The sequence below is a fragment of the Erinaceus europaeus genome, chromosome 11 (genome assembly GCF_950295315.1).
Source record: "Erinaceus europaeus chromosome 11, mEriEur2.1, whole genome shotgun sequence".
Taxonomy (NCBI): Eukaryota; Metazoa; Chordata; class Mammalia; order Eulipotyphla; family Erinaceidae; genus Erinaceus; species Erinaceus europaeus.
In genome coordinates this window covers 62,812,831-62,830,785 of record NC_080172.1, presented here as the reverse complement: position 1 = coordinate 62,830,785, position 17,955 = coordinate 62,812,831, and the positions used below count along the sequence as shown (strand labels likewise).

At 39.8% G+C, this 17,955-nt stretch overlaps 2 protein-coding genes across 9 annotated transcripts in view; both read right to left on the bottom strand.

The window, feature by feature from the left end:
• The window catches only part of PHTF1 (putative homeodomain transcription factor 1), a 67,741-nt gene extending 57,313 nt beyond the window's left edge, over positions 1–10,428 (bottom strand). For 3 of the 8 annotated variants that reach the window (XM_060201854.1, XM_060201853.1, XM_060201857.1), the window contains exons 1-3: positions 9,916–10,425; positions 9,563–9,637; positions 8,876–8,932 (exon numbers count right to left, since the gene is read on the bottom strand). In XM_060201854.1, the coding sequence (XP_060057837.1) occupies positions 8,876–8,932; positions 9,563–9,607 (102 nt within the window). In that variant the 5' untranslated portion in view covers positions 9,608–9,637; positions 9,916–10,425. Of the gene's footprint in view, positions 1–8,875; positions 8,933–9,562; positions 9,640–9,915 lie in introns of those variants that run through there. The other 5 variants (XM_007530192.3, XM_060201856.1, XM_060201855.1 and 2 more) reach the window with 4 other exon arrangements.
• A 2,168-nt stretch (positions 10,429–12,596) lies between these two features.
• The window catches only part of RSBN1 (round spermatid basic protein 1), a 49,418-nt gene continuing 44,059 nt past the window's right edge, over positions 12,597–17,955 (bottom strand). The window contains exon 7 of the mRNA XM_007530191.3: positions 12,597–17,118. Coding sequence (XP_007530253.1) covers positions 16,645–17,118 — 474 coding nt within the window. The 3' untranslated portion in view covers positions 12,597–16,644. The remainder of the gene's footprint in view (positions 17,119–17,955) is intronic.

Below are 17,955 nucleotides of genomic sequence, written 5' to 3'. Positions count from 1 at the left end.
CTACATTAAAAAAAAAAAAAAGATGAAATTTTGATCTGGTATACTAAAGAGGCATTATATATAAAATGACATGGAAATAAGATTTGAATAAATCTTCAAAATGGGTAAAGAAAGGTGATAGGTAAGAAAATTCTATAGTTGGAAGTAAAATCCAAATTAATTCACACCCCCAGCCTTTTTCTATCTTTCCCTTGTGGGGTAGGGCTCTGGAAAGATGAGGTTCCAGGACACGGTGAAGTCATCTGCCCAGGGAGTTGAGGATGGAGTTGTAATAGCACCTGCAATGTGGTGGCTGAAAGCTGCATCTTTTTTATAGGCCAGTCAACTTGAGATTTGTTTGAACTCTGTGGTTCTTGATTAACTTCACAATTTTATATAGTTCCTGGTTATTTATACTAGTTGGAAATGGTGTTAGGATGAATAAGTATCCAAATTTTATTTTGTAGTTCTCTACATCCTGTCTTCTTGTTTTTTTGTGAATTGGTAAAAATATCTGTAGTAAGTATGTTATGATAGAAACCCATATAACTAGAAATTAGATATCTGTGATTTATTAGGTTGTTGGAAAAGTCATGACGGGGGCCAGGTTGAGGCACACTGGGTTAAGCCATACATAGTACAAAGGACAAGGACCCACGAAAGGATCCCAGTAGAAGCCCTCGGCTCCACACCTGCAGTGGATCACTTCACAAGTGGCAGCAGGTCTACAGGTCTCTCTCTCCTCTCTCTCTCCCCCCCCACCCCGTTTCTATCTCCCTTTTCCCTCTCAATTTCTCTCCGTCCTATCCAATAAAAATGAAAAAAATGGCCACCAGGAACAGTGGATTCATAGTGCTGGCACCAAGCACCAGGAATAACCCTGGAGGCAAAAAGAAAAAAAAATTCAAAAAGAAAAATCATGACACATTTTTGCATAGAAAAATGTCATGACTTCTTTGATGGCCCAATATATCTAAGATTTAAAATTATTTTATTTTATTTATTTACCTACTAGGACAGAGAGAAATTAAAAGGAAAAGCAAAAATGGGGTAGAAATACCTATAGCACTGCATCACTATTGATGAAACTTCCTCTCTGCAGGTGAAGACTGGGGACTTGGCCTCAGGCACTAGCACATTGTAATGTGTGCTCTCAACCAATATGCCACCACTTGGCCCGTATCCAGCCTTATGATCCTGATAAAGCACTACATTTTATCTGGTTAGTTAAGAACCATAGAGTTCAAACAACTCTCAAGTTGACTGGCCTATAAAAAAGAGTAGCTTTCAGCCACCACATTGCAGGTGCTATTCCAATTCCATCCTCAACTCCCTGGGCAGATGACCTTATCAATGTGTCCTGGAACTTTATCTTTCCAGAGCCCCACCTCACTAGGGAAATACAGAAATAGGCTGAGGGTACAGATTGACCTGCCAATGCCCATGTCCAGCAGAAAATCAATTACAGAAACCAGATCTTCCACTTTCTGCACTCCATAAAGAATTTTGGTCCATACTCTCAGAGGGGTAAATGTTAGGAGGAAGATGACGAGAGAATTCAATTCCATCAGGACCCAAAAAGAGAAGTTGGGGGGGGGGGGGGAGAATCAGAAATAGTAGGTGTGACTTAGGAAGAGAAGGCAGGATCATACACAAAAAATTTGGCAAATATATATAAATATAGATAGGTAGTTATTGAAATAATAGTCAATCCATATCTGTGACCTTAAGAGAACTAATGCAGTTTCCAATGGAGGGAATGGGGACACAGAACTGTGGTAGTGATAAAGGTGTGAAATTATACACTTATAATTTTGTAAATCATTATTAAGTCGGTAATTTAAGAAAAATGGGGGGGATGCAGCATAAGAATGTATTTCACCAAGATTTGAATATCAAAGTTCAACCAATGTGACTTAGAAACAAAGAGAATAAGTTGGTTTATGCCCATGTATGCACATAATAAAAAGCATTAATGGAGGATCCTTTAAAAAGGAACATTTTCTTAATATTCAAGACATATCTGGAGACTCAGCCCCACAGGAAAAAATGGGACTACATCAAATCAAAAAGGTACTACACATCAGAAGAAATTTTCACAAGAATAAAAAGGCAGCACAGTAGGGAGGAAAAGATGTTTTCCACATCACACATCCGACAAAAGATATATTTATATATATCAAATATATAAAGAATTCCTGGGAGAGGGGTGGTAATGCACCTTGTTGATCACACGTATTACAGTGCACATGGATCTGGATGCAAAATCCCAGTTCCCACCTGCAGAAAGAATGCTTTGTGAAGGGTAAAGCAGTATGCTGCTGGTTCTGTCTCTCTCTCCTCTCTCTCTCTCTTTTTTTTTTTTTTTCCTCTAGGGTTATCACTAGGGCTTGGTGCCTGCACTATGAATCCACTGCTCCTGTGGCCATTTTTTCGATTTTCTGAATAGGACAAAGAGAAATTAAGAGAGGAGAGGAATACAGAGAAGCGGAGAGAAAGACACCTGCAGACCGGCTTTACCGCTTGTGAAGCGACCCCGCTGCAGGTGGGGAACTGAGGGCTCAAACTCAGATCCTTGCTCAGGTCCTTGCCCTTCATACTATGTGTAGCTTAACCTGGTGTGCCACCACCCGGCCCCCTGTCTCTCTCTTTCTACATCTTCCCTTTCCCTCTTGATTACTCTATCAAGTAAATAAGTAAAATATTAAAAATAAATAAATCATGTGCTGGAGAAATTGGATAACAGTTACCAAAAGACTTTCATGCCTGGGGCTCTGAGGTCCCAGGTTCAGTCCCTAGCACCACCATAAGCCAGAGCTAAACAGTGCTCTGGTTAAGGGGGGAAAAAAATAAATAAGCAACATATTAAAAATAAATCATATAGATTAACAACAAAACAAATAGTCCAATAAAAAAGTGGACAAGAGGGAGCTGGGCGGTGGCAAAGCGGGTTAAGCACATGTGGCACAAAGCACAAAGACCGGCAGAAGGATCCTGGTTCGAGTCCCCGGCTCCCCACCTGCAGGGGACTCGCTTCACAGGTGGTGAAGCAGGTCTGCAGGTGTCTGTCTTTCTCTCCCCCTCTCTGTCTTCCCCTCTTCTCTCCATTTCTCTCTGTCCTATCCAACAACAATGACAATAATAACAAGGGGAAAATAAAAATAAAATTTTTTTAAAAAGTGGACCAGAGATATGACTAGGCATTTTTCCAAGAAAGCCATACAAATGACTCACAGACATGAAGAAATATTCCACATCCCTTAATGATGGAAAAATGCAAATCAAAACCACAGTGAATTTCCACCTCACATAAGAAAGAATGGCCTACATCAACAAAACAGGAAATGACAAGTGTTAATGAGGATGTGAGAAAAAAGGAACTCTGGTATACCACTGGTGAGAATGCAAAGTGGAGAAGCCCTTAAGGAAAACAATATGTAGAAACAGAATGTAGGGTCCATAGCCCAAAACAAATGGAAATGCTTCAGTAATACAATTCCTAGCTATATATCAGAAGGATATGAAAAACACCAATTCAAAGGGGCATGTGCACCACTGTGTTCATAGGGGCATTATTCACAACAGTTAAGGAATGAAAGCAATCACTGACAGGGTGCCTGAATAAAATATATGAGGCTACAGTCAACAAGATTTATGTACTTTTCCCATATTTGGGAGCTACTCTTCCCTGATCCAGCTTTCTAGCCCTTTTTCCAGTCATGACATCATCTCCCCAGATAATAATCTGGGTCCACCTGCATATCAGATATCAGGCTCAGGCAAAAAAAATAAAGTCATGGGCCCTTTGGAATATACCTAAAATAGACCTACTAGCTATTGCCAAAAATGGAGACCCCAGATCTTCATCTGCAATATTACAGCTTTTAGGTTCATGATTAGTCAAGAATTTGTTTGGCTTTGTATGTTAACTCTTTTTTTCAGCTACCAGGTTCCAGATGCTACCATGATGCCAAACAGATTTCCCTGGACAGATGACCCCACAATGTGTCCTGGAGCCCCGCTTCCCCAGAGCTCTGCCCTACTAAGGAAAGAGACAGGTCAGGAATATGGATTGACCTGTCTACGCTCGTGTTCAGCAGAGAAGCAATTATGGAAGCCACCTTCTGCACCGCATAATGGCCCTACATCCATACTCCCACAAAGTTAAAAAATAGGAAAGCTAGGGGGTCAGGCAGTAGCGCAGCAGGTTAAGCACACATGGCACAGACCACAAGGACCAGCCTAAGGACCCAGGTTCGAGCGCCCAGCTCCCCATTTGCAGGGGGTCGCTTCACAAGTGGTGAAGCATGTCTGCAGGTGTCTTGTCTATCTCTCCCTCTGTCTGTCTCCCCCTCCTCTGGGGAAGGAATCCCCAAGAGAGGAATTGCAAGGTCATTGGATAGGTCCATTTCTGGCCAATCCAACGACGACATCAATAACAGCAACGATAGTAATAACGACAACAACGATAAAACAACCAGGGCAACAGAAGGGGAAAAAAATAGCCTCCAGGAGAACTCTCAGAAGGCTAGAAATGGACCTACCCTATGACCCTGCAATTCCTCTTCTGGGGATATATCCTAAGGAACCCAAAACACCCATCCAAAAAGATCTGTGTACACATCTGTTCTTAGCAGCACAATTTGTAATAGCCAAAACCTGAAGCAACCCAGGTGTACAACAGATGAGTGGCTGAGCAAGTTGTGGTATATATATACAATGGAATACTACTCAGCTGTAAAAAATGGTGACTTCACCATTTTCAGCCAATCTTTGATGCAGCTTGAAAAAATCATGTTAAGTGAAATAAGTCAGAAACAGAAGGATGAATATGGGATGATCTCACTCTCAGGCAGAAGCTGAAAAACAAGATCAGAAGAGAAAACACAGTAGAACCTGAACTGGAATTGGCATATTGCACCAAAGTAAAAGACTCTAAGGTGAGTGGGGGGGAGAACACAGGTCCAAAAAGGATGACAGAGGACCTAGTGGGGTTGTACTATTATATGGAAAACTGAGAAATGTTATGCATGTACAAACTATTGTATTTACTGTTGAATGTAAAACATTAATTCCCTAATAAATATATTAAAATAAATAAAATTCAGACTAGAAACTAAAAAAAAAAAGCCCAGAAATGAGCCTACACATATACAACCACTTAATATATGACAAATGGGCCAAAACCATTCGATGGAGTAAAGAAAGTCTCTTCAACAGATGGTGCTGAGAAAATGTAGAAAAGTTAAAGTAGACCACTACCTAACAACACCATACACTACGGTCAAATCAAAATGGATGAAAGATCTAGATATTATGACAGAAACTCTAAAATTTACAGAGAAAAGTATTGGTGAAATTTATAGGACCTTTACATCAAAGATGTATTTGGAGATTCAACCCATGGGCATGGGTAATGAAAACAAGAATAAATAAATGGGATTGCATGAAACTAAAAAACTTCTTCTACTCATCAAAAGTAAACTACACAAGTATAACCAGGCAACCAAGAACATAGGAAAAGATATTTCCACATCAGACAAATAACTGATATCAAACATCTATACTGAATTGGTACAGTCCTTAAACAAACAGATAAAATACCTTATGACCTAGCAATACAGCCTTAGGCATTTATCTAATCTAATAAACACTAATTAGGCATATGCACCCCTGTGTTTATAGCTGCAATATTCACAATAGCCAAAGAGTGGAAGCAGTCTAAATGCCTATTACCATATGACTGGCTGAAGAAATTATGGGATATATATTTCATGGAATACTATTCTGCAATCAAAAAGATATTGTGTTATTTTGGACAAAATGGATGGGACTGGAGGTGATTATGCTTAGTAAAACAAGAGATGAAAGACAACTGCCCGGTGGCTTCATTCATATGTGAAATCTAGAGATCTGATTTACGTGAACTTGACAAAAAAATAAAATCTCATACAAAACAGAACCAAGCAAAACTGTAAGACTTATGAGAGCTATAGTGGTTATCTTTTTGAGGTGGGAAGTTGGGTATACAGAACCTTGGTGGTGGATATGGTATGGAACTAGACATTGTAATCTTACAAACTTTTATCAAAGTACTAATAAAGATTTTTCTTAATTAAAAGAAAAAATAATAGCCTCCAGGAGCAGTGGATTTATAGTGCAGGCACCAAGCCCCAGTGGTAATCCTGGAGGAAAAAGAAAAAAAAAAAAAAGGAAAGCTATCAGGGGAGGGGATGGGATACAGAGCTCTGGTGGTGGGAATTATACCTCTCTTATCCTATGGTCTTGTCAGTGTTTCCATTTTATAAATAAATTAATTAATTAAAAAAACAGTATGAGCTAGGGGCCAGGTGGTGGCGCACTTGGTTGAGCACACATGTTAAAAAAGTATGGGCTAGTGGCTTGGTGGTGGCACACCTAGGACAGTGCATATGTTGCAATGCACGAGGACCTGGATTCAAGCCCCTGATCCCCATATGCAAGAGAAGTTTCAGGAGCGGTGGAGCAGTCTCTCCTCTTCTGTCTTTCTGTCCCTCATGATTTTTGCCCTCTTTAAAAAAAGAAGAGAAACAAATATAGCCACAAAGAACTATGATAGATATGTGCTTGTACCAAATCCTAACAATAACTCTGATGACCAAAAAAATTTAAAAATAATAAAGTCAACAGAAAGGGGGGCAGTGGTACACCCAGTTAAATGCACAAATTACCATGCTCAAGGATGGGAGTTTGAGCCCCTGCTCCCCACCTATAGGTGGTCTGATTCATGAGTGGTGAAGCAGATCTGCAGGTGTCTTTCTCTCCCTTTCTATCTCCCCCTCCTCTCTCACTTTCTCTCTGTTCTAATAAAAATCTACTTTCTGGGAGTCAGGCGATAGCACAGTGGACTAAGCACACATGGTGTGAAGCACAAGGACCTGCATAAGGATCCCGGTTTAAGTCCTCGGCTCCCCACCTGCAGAGGAGACTCACAGGCAGTGAAGCAGGTCCGCAGGTGTCTGTCTTTCTCTCCCCCTCTGTCTTCCCCTCCTCTCTCCACTTCTTTCTGTCCTATCCAACAATGACAACATCAATAACAACAACAATAACTACAAGAAAACAATAAGGGCAACAAAAGGGAATAAATAAATAAATAAAATCTACTTTCTAATAAACATTAGGGAAAAAAAAAGAAAAAGGGAAAAAAAAAAAACAGCCGCCTGGAGCAGTGGATTTGTAGTGCTAGCACCAAGCCCCAGCAATAAATCTGGTGACAATAAAAAAGAAACAAACAAAAAAGGGCAGGGTAATGCCCATGTTCAGTGGAGAAGCAATTACAGAAGCCAGACCTTCCACCTTCTGCACCTCATAATGATTCTGGGTCCACGCTCCCAGAGGGATAAAGAATAGGGAAGCTTTCAAGGGAGGGGATGAGATACGGAGTTCTGGTGGTAGGAATTTTGTGGAATTATACCCCTCTTATCCGATGGTCTTGTCAATATTTCCATTTTATAAATAAACATTTTTTTAAAAAAAGGACAGGGTGGTAGAGCCCCTGGTTGAGCACACATATTACAGTACCCAGGGACATAGGTTCAAGCCCACCCCCACCCTCCATACTCACCTGCAGGGGGGAAGCTTTATAAGCAGAAAGACAGTGCTGCGGATGTCTGTCTCTCTCTATCTCCCCTTTTCCTTTCAATTTGTTTCTATATAAAATAAATAAATAATAAAATTCAATAGAAAGATTTTGGGGACTGGAGAGATAGCATAGTGGTTATGCAAAAGGCCTGAGGCTCCAAGATCCCTGGTTCATTCCCCAGTACCATCATAAGTCAGAGCTGTGCTATGCTTTGGCTAAAATAAAGAAAATAGAAAATTATATTCTTTCAGAAATAGGATTGTTCATTAGATTTTTCCACATCTCTCAAGATTGGCTCCCCAATCACATTTAGCTAACAAATGACTTTTTTATGACTAATCTGCACCATCCTTCCCCAAAACATATTTACCTCACAAACCCTACTGAATTCTCCTTTCTCCAATCATAAGTTAATAAACTGACATTCTAAATTACACATCAGTTTTTGGTTGTTTAGTGTGAAATAATTCTCTTGAAAAAAGCTGAAAAACTTGAAAAAACAGAAAATCACATTCTAATTCAGTAATCAAAGAGTGACTTAGGCCATACATTGATTTATTTGGGTTTACAATAGAAGAGGGAAAGGAGGAAGAAAAAGAAAAAGAGGAAGACGAAAAGGGAGGAGGAAAGGGGAGGCTTTAAAAATCCTGAAAAGTTCACATTAAAATACGTATTTTGGTTTCCCTTTTAAACTTGTTTTGGGAATACTAGGCCTGCATTGCCACAAAATAAAACCAGAGTTTAACAGCTCCATTTCTAGAGGTTAATAACTTTATAATTCATTTTAGATTAATTATTCCTTTCTAGTCCCTCAATATTGTGGCCAAATATTATCTGTCATTTGTAATTCTTGCAGTGACATAGATTTCAATGAATAAAGAATACCATTAGCAGTGGGTAAGTACAGATTTTTCTTTTAAAAGTCCAATCTGGGAGTTGGGCTGTAGCGCGCAGGTGGCGCAAAGCACAAGGACCGGCATAAGGAACCCGGTTCGAACCCCGGCTCCCCACCTGCAGGGGAGTCGACTCGCTTCACAGGCGGTGAAGCAGGTCTGCAGGTGTCTATCTTTCTCTCCTCCTGTCTTCCCCTCCTCTCTCCATTTCTCTCTGTCCTATCCAACAACAATAATAACTACAACAATAAAACAACAAGGGCAACAAAAGGGAATAAATAAATAAAATAAATATATATTTTTTAAAAAGTCCAATCCATTCTCCATCCACTCTTCACATTAATGCAGCAAAACAAAGATAGAAGCAAAAAAATTAATTTACCTTAATCTGAGTTTGTTCGATTGACTTTTCCCATATCTGCTGATCATATGCTCCAATCTGAAACAGGGAGCAGGCTATTTAAACCATGTAAAAGAAATCCTTTTATTTAAGTCAAGCCTCACAAAAGTCATGAAACTGAAGCATCAATATGATATCTAAAAAATCTTTACTTGTCAAGAGGTAAAATAATGTACAATTTCCAGGGGTTGGTTCCTTCAAAACTCTAACGTTGGTGGATCTAAAGAGCAAGTTTAAAGGCAACCTCCAAAATATTTCAAATTAAATATCACTTTAAAAGATCCCCCCCCCCATCCTCAAGGAAAACATCAACTGGGAAACTAGAGAGGTAAATAAAGGATAAAGGACAGTTCAGTAAGATTGCTAACAGTGCTAATCTGAGCTGGACAGATAAATTTCATGGTTAAAAAAACAGCAGTATGAATCGAAGCAAACTTTCAAAGTGTTGTGGCACTGAGTATGTACCCTGGAGAAGACGACTTTAAAAAAATGTTATCGGTGACCTGAAACTGGGTTTAAAAGACACAATGACCTTGTGCATCCGTTTGTCCATTTATGTTACTAGAGCACGTAAGAACAACACCTGACAACACCAGGCTCGGTGAAAACTAACACTGGGGAAGCTTTTTGCAAGAAGTACGCTATAAAAACCATCAGTACCGATACTACCTTCTTTTGGTACCACGATATGGCATCTCTCTCATTTGAGGCCATCTGTGTCTCCAGCCGGAGAATGGGATTTCACTGAAAACGAAGGGAAGCCAGTCAGCGGTTGCTGAAAGGTACCCCCGCCCCTCGCAACACCCCCACACCCCAACTTTGGGTACTCAAGCCCCTTCTCCCAGAGATGCCGGCTGTCGCGCTCTGCCTGGAAACAAATGGCACCGGCGCGGCGGCAAGAAGCCCCTCGCTATTTCCAGCGTGCGGCTGGGTGCGCGGAGGGGAGACGGGGACCGAGCCTGGAGCCTGGAGCCTGGAGCCGACCCGCACCCCTTCCTCTGCTCCCCGCGTCCCGCTCTCACCTGGTGCCCGCTGCCCGGCAGTCCGGCGGCCGGGACCTCCCTCCTCAGTGGCCCCAGCCGGGCCGAGAGGCCCCGAGCAAGGCGGCTGGCCCCGCAGGCCGCATCTTCCCCCCAAGGCGGAGACGCCAGCGGGGTCGTTACCATGGAGACCGCGGAGGCCGCCTCAGCCCCGGGGATAGCTGGCCGCCCGGCGTCGAAGGGGGGCCGCCTGCCGCCCTGCACGGCCTGCGAGGCCACCCGGGTGGACCCTAAAATACGCCGAGAAGCGGGGAGAGGAAGATAAAGCGAAGCGAGTGTGTGTGTAGAGGGGAGGTGGGAATCTGGGTTTCGCTAGGCCGCCATTCGCCACGACAACAGCAAGAGGCCGACAGCCGGGCTTAAAGCCCCAGGCCCGGGCGAGCAGCGTCCTCGCCGGGCGGCCCGGCGGCCTTGACTCAGCCGCGGGAGCCAAGCCGCAGACTCCCGTGCAGCCGGCCGGCCGGCCGCGACTTCCGCTTTCCGGCTTTTGCTGCGAAAGTGGCCCCGCCCCAAGCCCGGGCGGCCTCGGAGCCGCGGCGGGGCTCCGGTAGGAGGGTCGGGGGCGTCCAGCTGCCCTCCGCGGCCGAGAGCTGCCCTTCCAGCTCTCCCTTCAGGTCGCTTCTTCACAAATGACTTCCCCAGACACCGATCTAAAGAAGGTCGGTCGGTCGCAGAATTCAATAGCAACCCGTTCATTGCTTTGTAGCACGGACCTTTGTGTTTTTTTCACTTTCTCTTGGGTGCCCTCATTGGACATCACTGATCTGTCGCAGTGGGCTGTGGGCGCTAAGGGGTAGATCAGTCCGGGGCCTGGCGCGGGTCTGGTACATGGTTCTCGGTCTTTGGTGGATGAACCAACACTGTCACCAATTTACTCCGTCCTGCCACAGGGCGGGCGTGTCGTGCAGGGCAAGACCCCCACGCCCAGCGCAGAGCACAGCCGCCGCTCGGGGACTTAGGGCTTGTGGGTGCTCTGGGTTAATAATGGAGAAGGGCCAGGTTGTTTCAGGGCACTTTTCCCAGATTAGGATAATAGGTGGCAGCGAGAACTGTTTCCAGATTCCAGGTAGGCTGATTAATATTCAGGAGGTAGGAATGTGCCCTACAAAGTATTTGTTACGTTAATAAGGTTAAGCCGCTTCTCTCCCTTAGTGATGGCCATTTGTGGAACACTGACCCCTTCTGGCCGTTCTCGCCTCACTTGAAACAGCGCCCCTGCTTGCCCTAGTTACTGATCAGGCTCCCACTTCGATATCCTCCAGCACTGTGGCAGGACGGAGTAAATTGATGACAATGACATTATTTATAATCCATTAAATCGGTGGGAGGTGGAAATGGACCCCATTTTACAGATGAAGAAAACAGACTAAAAAATAACTCGCGCAGAACGAATTTTAAATTGTTCCACCTAGGTTTGATTTACTTCCCTGCTGCGCTTAATGGCTGTGCTTTCCTTTCTGCTTTGCTGGGTGACAGCTTTTCCCTTAAGAGTTAAATGTTGATGATTGTTGAGTTTAAAAATAGATGGCCAACATAAACTGGATATGACAAGTGAAAAAGTCATTTTAAACAAATATTTGGCTTAAGATATAATTCACCTTTAACAGCAAAAACATTTTACTTATTGCAGGAAAGAAACATTTTAGGTAAGTTAACAGGTAAGTTAAGCCATGTAAAGAATAGTAGTAAATAGCAAACCAGTTTCCACAAGCCTCTTTACCAATTTCTTGGTGCTTCCAAAGTTCCTCTGACTGAACAAAGCATGAGTCCAGAACTGATCGAACTCGTGTTCTAATGAGTTGTATGATCTCAAGCAATTTTTTCCACCTAACAAAACTGTTTTCTCTGTGTTATAGCAATTGTATAGGAAGGTAACATGTTTCTACTAGAGGGTATGAGGTTGAATGAAATAACCTTCAAAGTGTAAAATGTCTGACCCAAGTTACTCATAAAACATTAAATCTTTTTACTAATCAGAACCACTGGCTGTCAGTACTTAAGACAAGCACCTCAATTGTAGACAAGATTAAAGATCCACTTTGCTGTCACTTACTTGCTATGTCAATAATATCTGATAAGTCTCTATACTAACACTGCATGCATGCACATTCGAAAATATCTACGTCACTAGAAAAAAATGAATTTCCTCTCACTAGATAAAAAGCAATTTAGGGAGTCAGGTGGTAGCACAGCGGGTTAAGTGCATGTGGCATGAAGCACTGGGACCAGCATAAGAATCCAGGTTCGAGCCCCGGCTCCCCACCTGCAGGGGAGTTGCTTCGCAGGCGGTGAAGCAGGTCTGCAGGTGTCTATCTTTCTCTCCCCCTCTCTGTCTTCCCCTCCTTTCTCCATTTCTCTCTGTCCTAACAACGACGACGACAACAATAATAACTACAATAATAAAAACAAGAGCAACAAAAGGGAAAATAAACATGCTGTGTAGTTTTTCTTCTTCTTCTTCAAAACAACTTGTATCTAAATGTGAATGAAATTTTCTTCAGATGTCTATGACCTTTCTTTTCCCTAGGAAATGAAAGTCATGTATTTTCTGAAATACTAAAAAAGTAAAAGGGTACATAGGAGGAATCAGAGTCAGTAACTTAAAAACAGCTTCCACATTACTAGAATTCACAGGTGCCTCTCATTTTGTCAAGAAACATCAGTAAAGGACAAATCAGACTTTGTTTATTAAAAAAATACTTTACAGGGGAAAAAAACTATGCATTCCATTGTCCTATTTTACAAAGAAATAGCTGAACAATTTAACACACTTAGACAGCTACAAAAAAAGCACTGTTAAAAGAATTATTCACACAAATTTAGATTTAAGACTATTCATTAAAAACCTTTTTAAAACACTTATTAATGTCAATAAACAAACTAAGGCCACACAACGCAAAATAATCCGCCAGGCAAATTATACATTTCATCTATATGCAAAGACCTCTTAGATAAATTAAAGCCACAGGAAAAAAAAATTCTTAGCTGCCAATCAAAATGGAGTTTAGTCACAGAAAACACTATTACGTGAAAATTTACATGTGATAGTAGTACATAAGTATTTCTTTAGAGAAAATTGAAAAGTGCTATATTGAGAGACAGTGGTCTCAACTACATGCACAAATGGATCCTAAAAAAGGTATGAAGGAAATGGAAGGCCATAATATTTATGGAGAGATACTTGCTTTTAAAGCAACAAACTTTCAGGATGAGAATAGGGCCCTTTTGTGCTTTAAAAAAAAAAAAACAAACATTTCCTCTACTTACTGAATAAATACAGCTACACCTGTTCTTAGCAGAAAAGTGAACCTATAGTATATACTAATAAAAGGTTCTCTTAAAACACTTCACTATGGGATTAAAAGACAAACTCAATCACCCTAGAGGTGTAAATGCAAATAAACTTTTCATGGAAAATAATGAAATTATGATGGGCTAATAGTAATAATCAAGAATATATTCACTAAGGATTTCATTGAATTTTGGGGTTTTGTTCCTAAATTATCTTTCAATCTAAACTATATAGAGAAAAAAATAAGCAAAAAAACTTCTCCAGTCATTAGGTTTGAACTTTATGCCTATTAAGACAGATGCAAGGTATTTCTTAAACTTTAGCAGAGGACTTTATTTAATAAAATCCTTTTTCACCATATTAGAGCTTTGTATAAGAGCTTTGTAATATCAGTCAACTGATATGCCAACTGTCTTTAAAGAGAAAGGGCATCTTTTCAAATGTTTCAAATTAAAAATAATAACAGTTCTATCAGTAAGCCAAATTCTAGCCTAGGAATCCATTTTTTAAGTCAACTTTAGAGAAGGAAACTAATATACAGTTTTTTGTTATTGCTTTATGAATTTGGGATACCTCATGAATCACAATCCTACTCCTAGCATATCCTGATAGTTATAGAATGACTTTTCGGGAAGGGGAAGACTCTTATCCTTAAAATAAATACCATAAAATCATTCTAGCTATTAAGTTAGGAATATTCATTTTATTGGGTCCTTTCCATAAGCACATTTAAAAAAATATCCCTCTGCTCCACAAAATACTAACTTATAACCACATTCTGTAAGTAACTTCAAAAAGTTGGCACAACAGATAATATACCAGAGAGGAAGATCAGTATTTAATTTCAGTTACAATTTCACTGCCATCAGAAGTGCCCAATTACTCCATGCCTCACTCCACTAAACCAAATAATTTAATGATTTAGAAAAGTTGCAATCATTTGTATCACTGAACTTAGGATACAGCTTTGTAAGCAGTAAGAAACTCAAAATTTCTGCTTTTATATCCATCAGTCCTTAAAGCATGCTATTAAACGCTAATATTCACCCACATAGGACACTCAGAGTTTCCAGATACATTACTAGCTAAATGTTTCTCCATTCTACTGCAATTCTAAAATACAATAAATTTACTAGCACATGATTTTAAACATTTCTATACTCTTTTTAAATGTGTTTATATTGGAGGTGAGGGTAGAATGTTTTATAAAGGGAAAATGGGGGTTTGCTTTTGATTGTAGGTCTTTGCAGATCCGCTGGTTCCTGAGTGATTATACACAGTGCTGGCTTTCAGGAGACACAGTCTCCTTATTTATTAGCAATGACCAGCTTAGATGGCAGATGGCATCTGCTGGATGGCAAGTGGGAGATGGGGAAATTGGATCTTGGAAGACAAGAAAAATAAAAACAATAAAAGTTTTTGCTATATCAAACTTGTTCATGATTATTTTAAAAAAGCAAATGCTGCCTGAGAAGAATTTATTTTGCACAGCCTAATAAAGTTCTATGAAATTCTTCAGGACAGAAAAGCAAAAACAAGAAATTACTCAAACTGATATAGTTTGTGAATAATCCTCTCCCTCCCAAAAATTAAAAAACCTTTAAAATCAGGTCCCTTACAAATTAACTTGATACGCTACATTTTACCCTTGAATTTAGACCCAAGATTTAAAAACACCCCTGCAATGATCACATTACTGTTCATACCATCCTAATTACCTTATTTACAAAGATAACTAAAGCCAATATCACTTCCAATTCATAAATGGTTTACATTGAAATGTTTCTCTACTTGTCTTCATCCTTTGTAACAGAGAATACATACATGTACATATATATAAGGAATAATACAGATTCTAACTAATCACTGCAGTATTTGCTGATGGTTACTTTTCTATCGGTTTACACAGTGACCTCTATACTTTGCTAATATGCATTTACTACACAACAATATTGCACAAAGTAATATTTATATAAGATTTATTTAACCTATTTCAGAATATTTTTAGAGAAAATTCATTTGATATTTCAAAAGATGCAGCTAGATTCTCACGATGACAGACATAATAAAGCAGCATCTTTTTTTGCCTATGTTAATGTAAATATTCCAAATCTCACCCTCCAGGAAAAAAAAAAAGTCTCCAAATTGCACTATAACCAGGTAGATACAGGTCTTAGGTGTGGGGAATACTCTTCCTGTAATTAAAAAAAAATTTATTAACTAAGAGAAGGTGAAAGTGTATCACAATAACATTCTAAAATAATAGAAAGTAAAAGACTACACTAGATATAATGAACTGTGCCTGCTTGGATAAAAAAAAAAATTAATACTCAGGCACTAAGCTTGAGGCTACCTAAAATTCTAGAATGTCTAGTGCCATATTCTTTATTACAAAATAGCAACATAGAACAATTTCAACACAGCGTTTACCCACATACTCACCAGTTAAAACTGTGAGTTTAGGCATCTCAACAGTACATCTTTATTATGAAGAAGTTGATAGCAGGTGACAAAAACAGTTTTTCCTAAGTTTCATGCACAGAATATGGCAGCCTCATCAAAGGATGTCATTCTATAAGTCTGATACTCTGGTTCAGTTTAGGAAGCAAAAGTATCCACACAAAATAAGAGGATACTGGGAAACAGGATATCAAGAGTATCACATCAACACTATCTCTTTTACCAAAACATATTCCATAGTTACCATATGTTTTAGAAAATATTAATGAACCATGGATAATGAATGACCAAGGACTATTCATCTTTTGATATTTTTAATTGAAATATTCACTGGGCTTTAAATAACAGATACAAAAAAAAAAACCAGTTTGAATCAGAAAGTGCTGTGCTTTCTCTTGTGTTAAAAAAAAAAAACAGAGAGCCACTGAATTTTTTCTTATAAACTTTTTGTTCTTTATGGGTAGAACTAAGTAACTTGCCCATGTACAGGATGCAGACACTCTTTCCTACCACCTATGCCATTTTTTTTGTGGAAATTATGTGCCATAAAGACACATGTACTAAATCATAAATCTGATCTGTCATTAAAAAAAAAAAAAAGTAAAGATGGCAAAAGACAGAGCAAGATAAAAGGGATGTGAATAACTTAACAAATAAGAATTTGTTATTATAGAGAATTCTCAATTTGATTTGAAGAAGAGATTGAATTGTTACCTCACACCTTAAAACAAAGTAGCAGCAGACCCACTATTACATACTGTACTAACGGGATAAGATACAACTCTTAACTTTGCATAATCTGTGTAAAAAAGATATGCTTGACATTTTTGGAATGTCATTTCTCTTTATAGAATTATAGGCAAGATTTCTCCAATAAAACTTAACTTAAGCCAGTTATAAAACTATAACTTCACATCAAAATTTAAAAAAGTTAAAAAACATGTCTGAATATGTACATATCACACAGGAGTGCTTGAATGTTCCTGTAGATTGTGTTGCTGGTCAGAGTCCAGTCTACTTTCCACCTTTAAAACTGGAATAGGCTGTGTCATCTGATCTTGCTGTAGATTAAGTTCTGATGAAGGTGGGAAGGATGATGAAGTAGTTGTTACAAGCTGCATCTCTGAGCATGTTTTCTCAGATTCAGTTTTTATTCGTACACACTGGGCATCAACTTCTAACTCTCGCTTTCCAGTTAAGTCACAGTCCATGCTAGAACTGCTTTCTGAGTTTTTAGTGGTTTCCACAACAGGGTGATACTGCTTAAGCCTTATATGCCAAGCTAAGCTGCATACTGCTGACACTGTTTTGAACTGATGAATGACATTTCTAGGGATGAAGTAGATATCATTGTCGCATAGCTGAATTCTAGCATAACGAATGCCTTCCCGCCTCATTTGGTTTAGTTTCGCTTCATCCACCCACTGTACACACTGAAGAGAAGAAAACAGCATGAGACTTTAACGTAATCATTAAGTCAAATAAAATATCATAATTAGCACGTCATCATTATAATTAGCACTTATAATTCCTTTGCTGATTACAATAATGGCAGGGTTAAATTAAAACTACAAATAGTGATTTCAAAAAAAAGACCTTTCAGGAGCTGGGCAAAAGCGCAGCGGGTTAAGCACATGTGGCACAAAGCGCAAGGACCGGTGTAAGGATCCCGGTTCGAGCCCTCGGCTCCCCATCTACAGGGGTGAAGCAGGTCTGCAGGTGTCTTATCTTTCTTTCCCCCCGTGTCTTCCCCTCCTCTCTCCATTTCTCTCTGTCCTACTCAACAACGACGACATCAATAACAACAACAAGAAGAAAAAACAAGGGCAACAACAGGGAAAATAAATATTTAAAAAAAAAACCTTTCTAGAAACTGCTGTAATGTCTTGAGAAACTTTTCTCTCATATTGTATTACATCTGTTGTGACAAAATGTAAGGTAAAGTCAGGGTGTCTTAGAAAATCATCTGACTGAACAAGTTGTGGTATATATACACAATGGAATACTACCCAGCTGTAAAAAAAAAAAATGGTGACTTCACCATTTTCAGCCGATCTTGGATGGACCTTGAAAAAATCATGTTGAGTGAAATAAGTCAGAAACAGAAGGATGAATATGGGATGATCTCACTCTCAGGCAGAAGTTGAAAAACAAGATCAGAAACGAAAACACAAGTAGAACCTGAAATGTAATTGGCATATCGCACCAAAGTAAAAGACTCTGGGGTGGGTGGGTGGGGAGAATACAGGTCCATGAAGGATGATAAATGA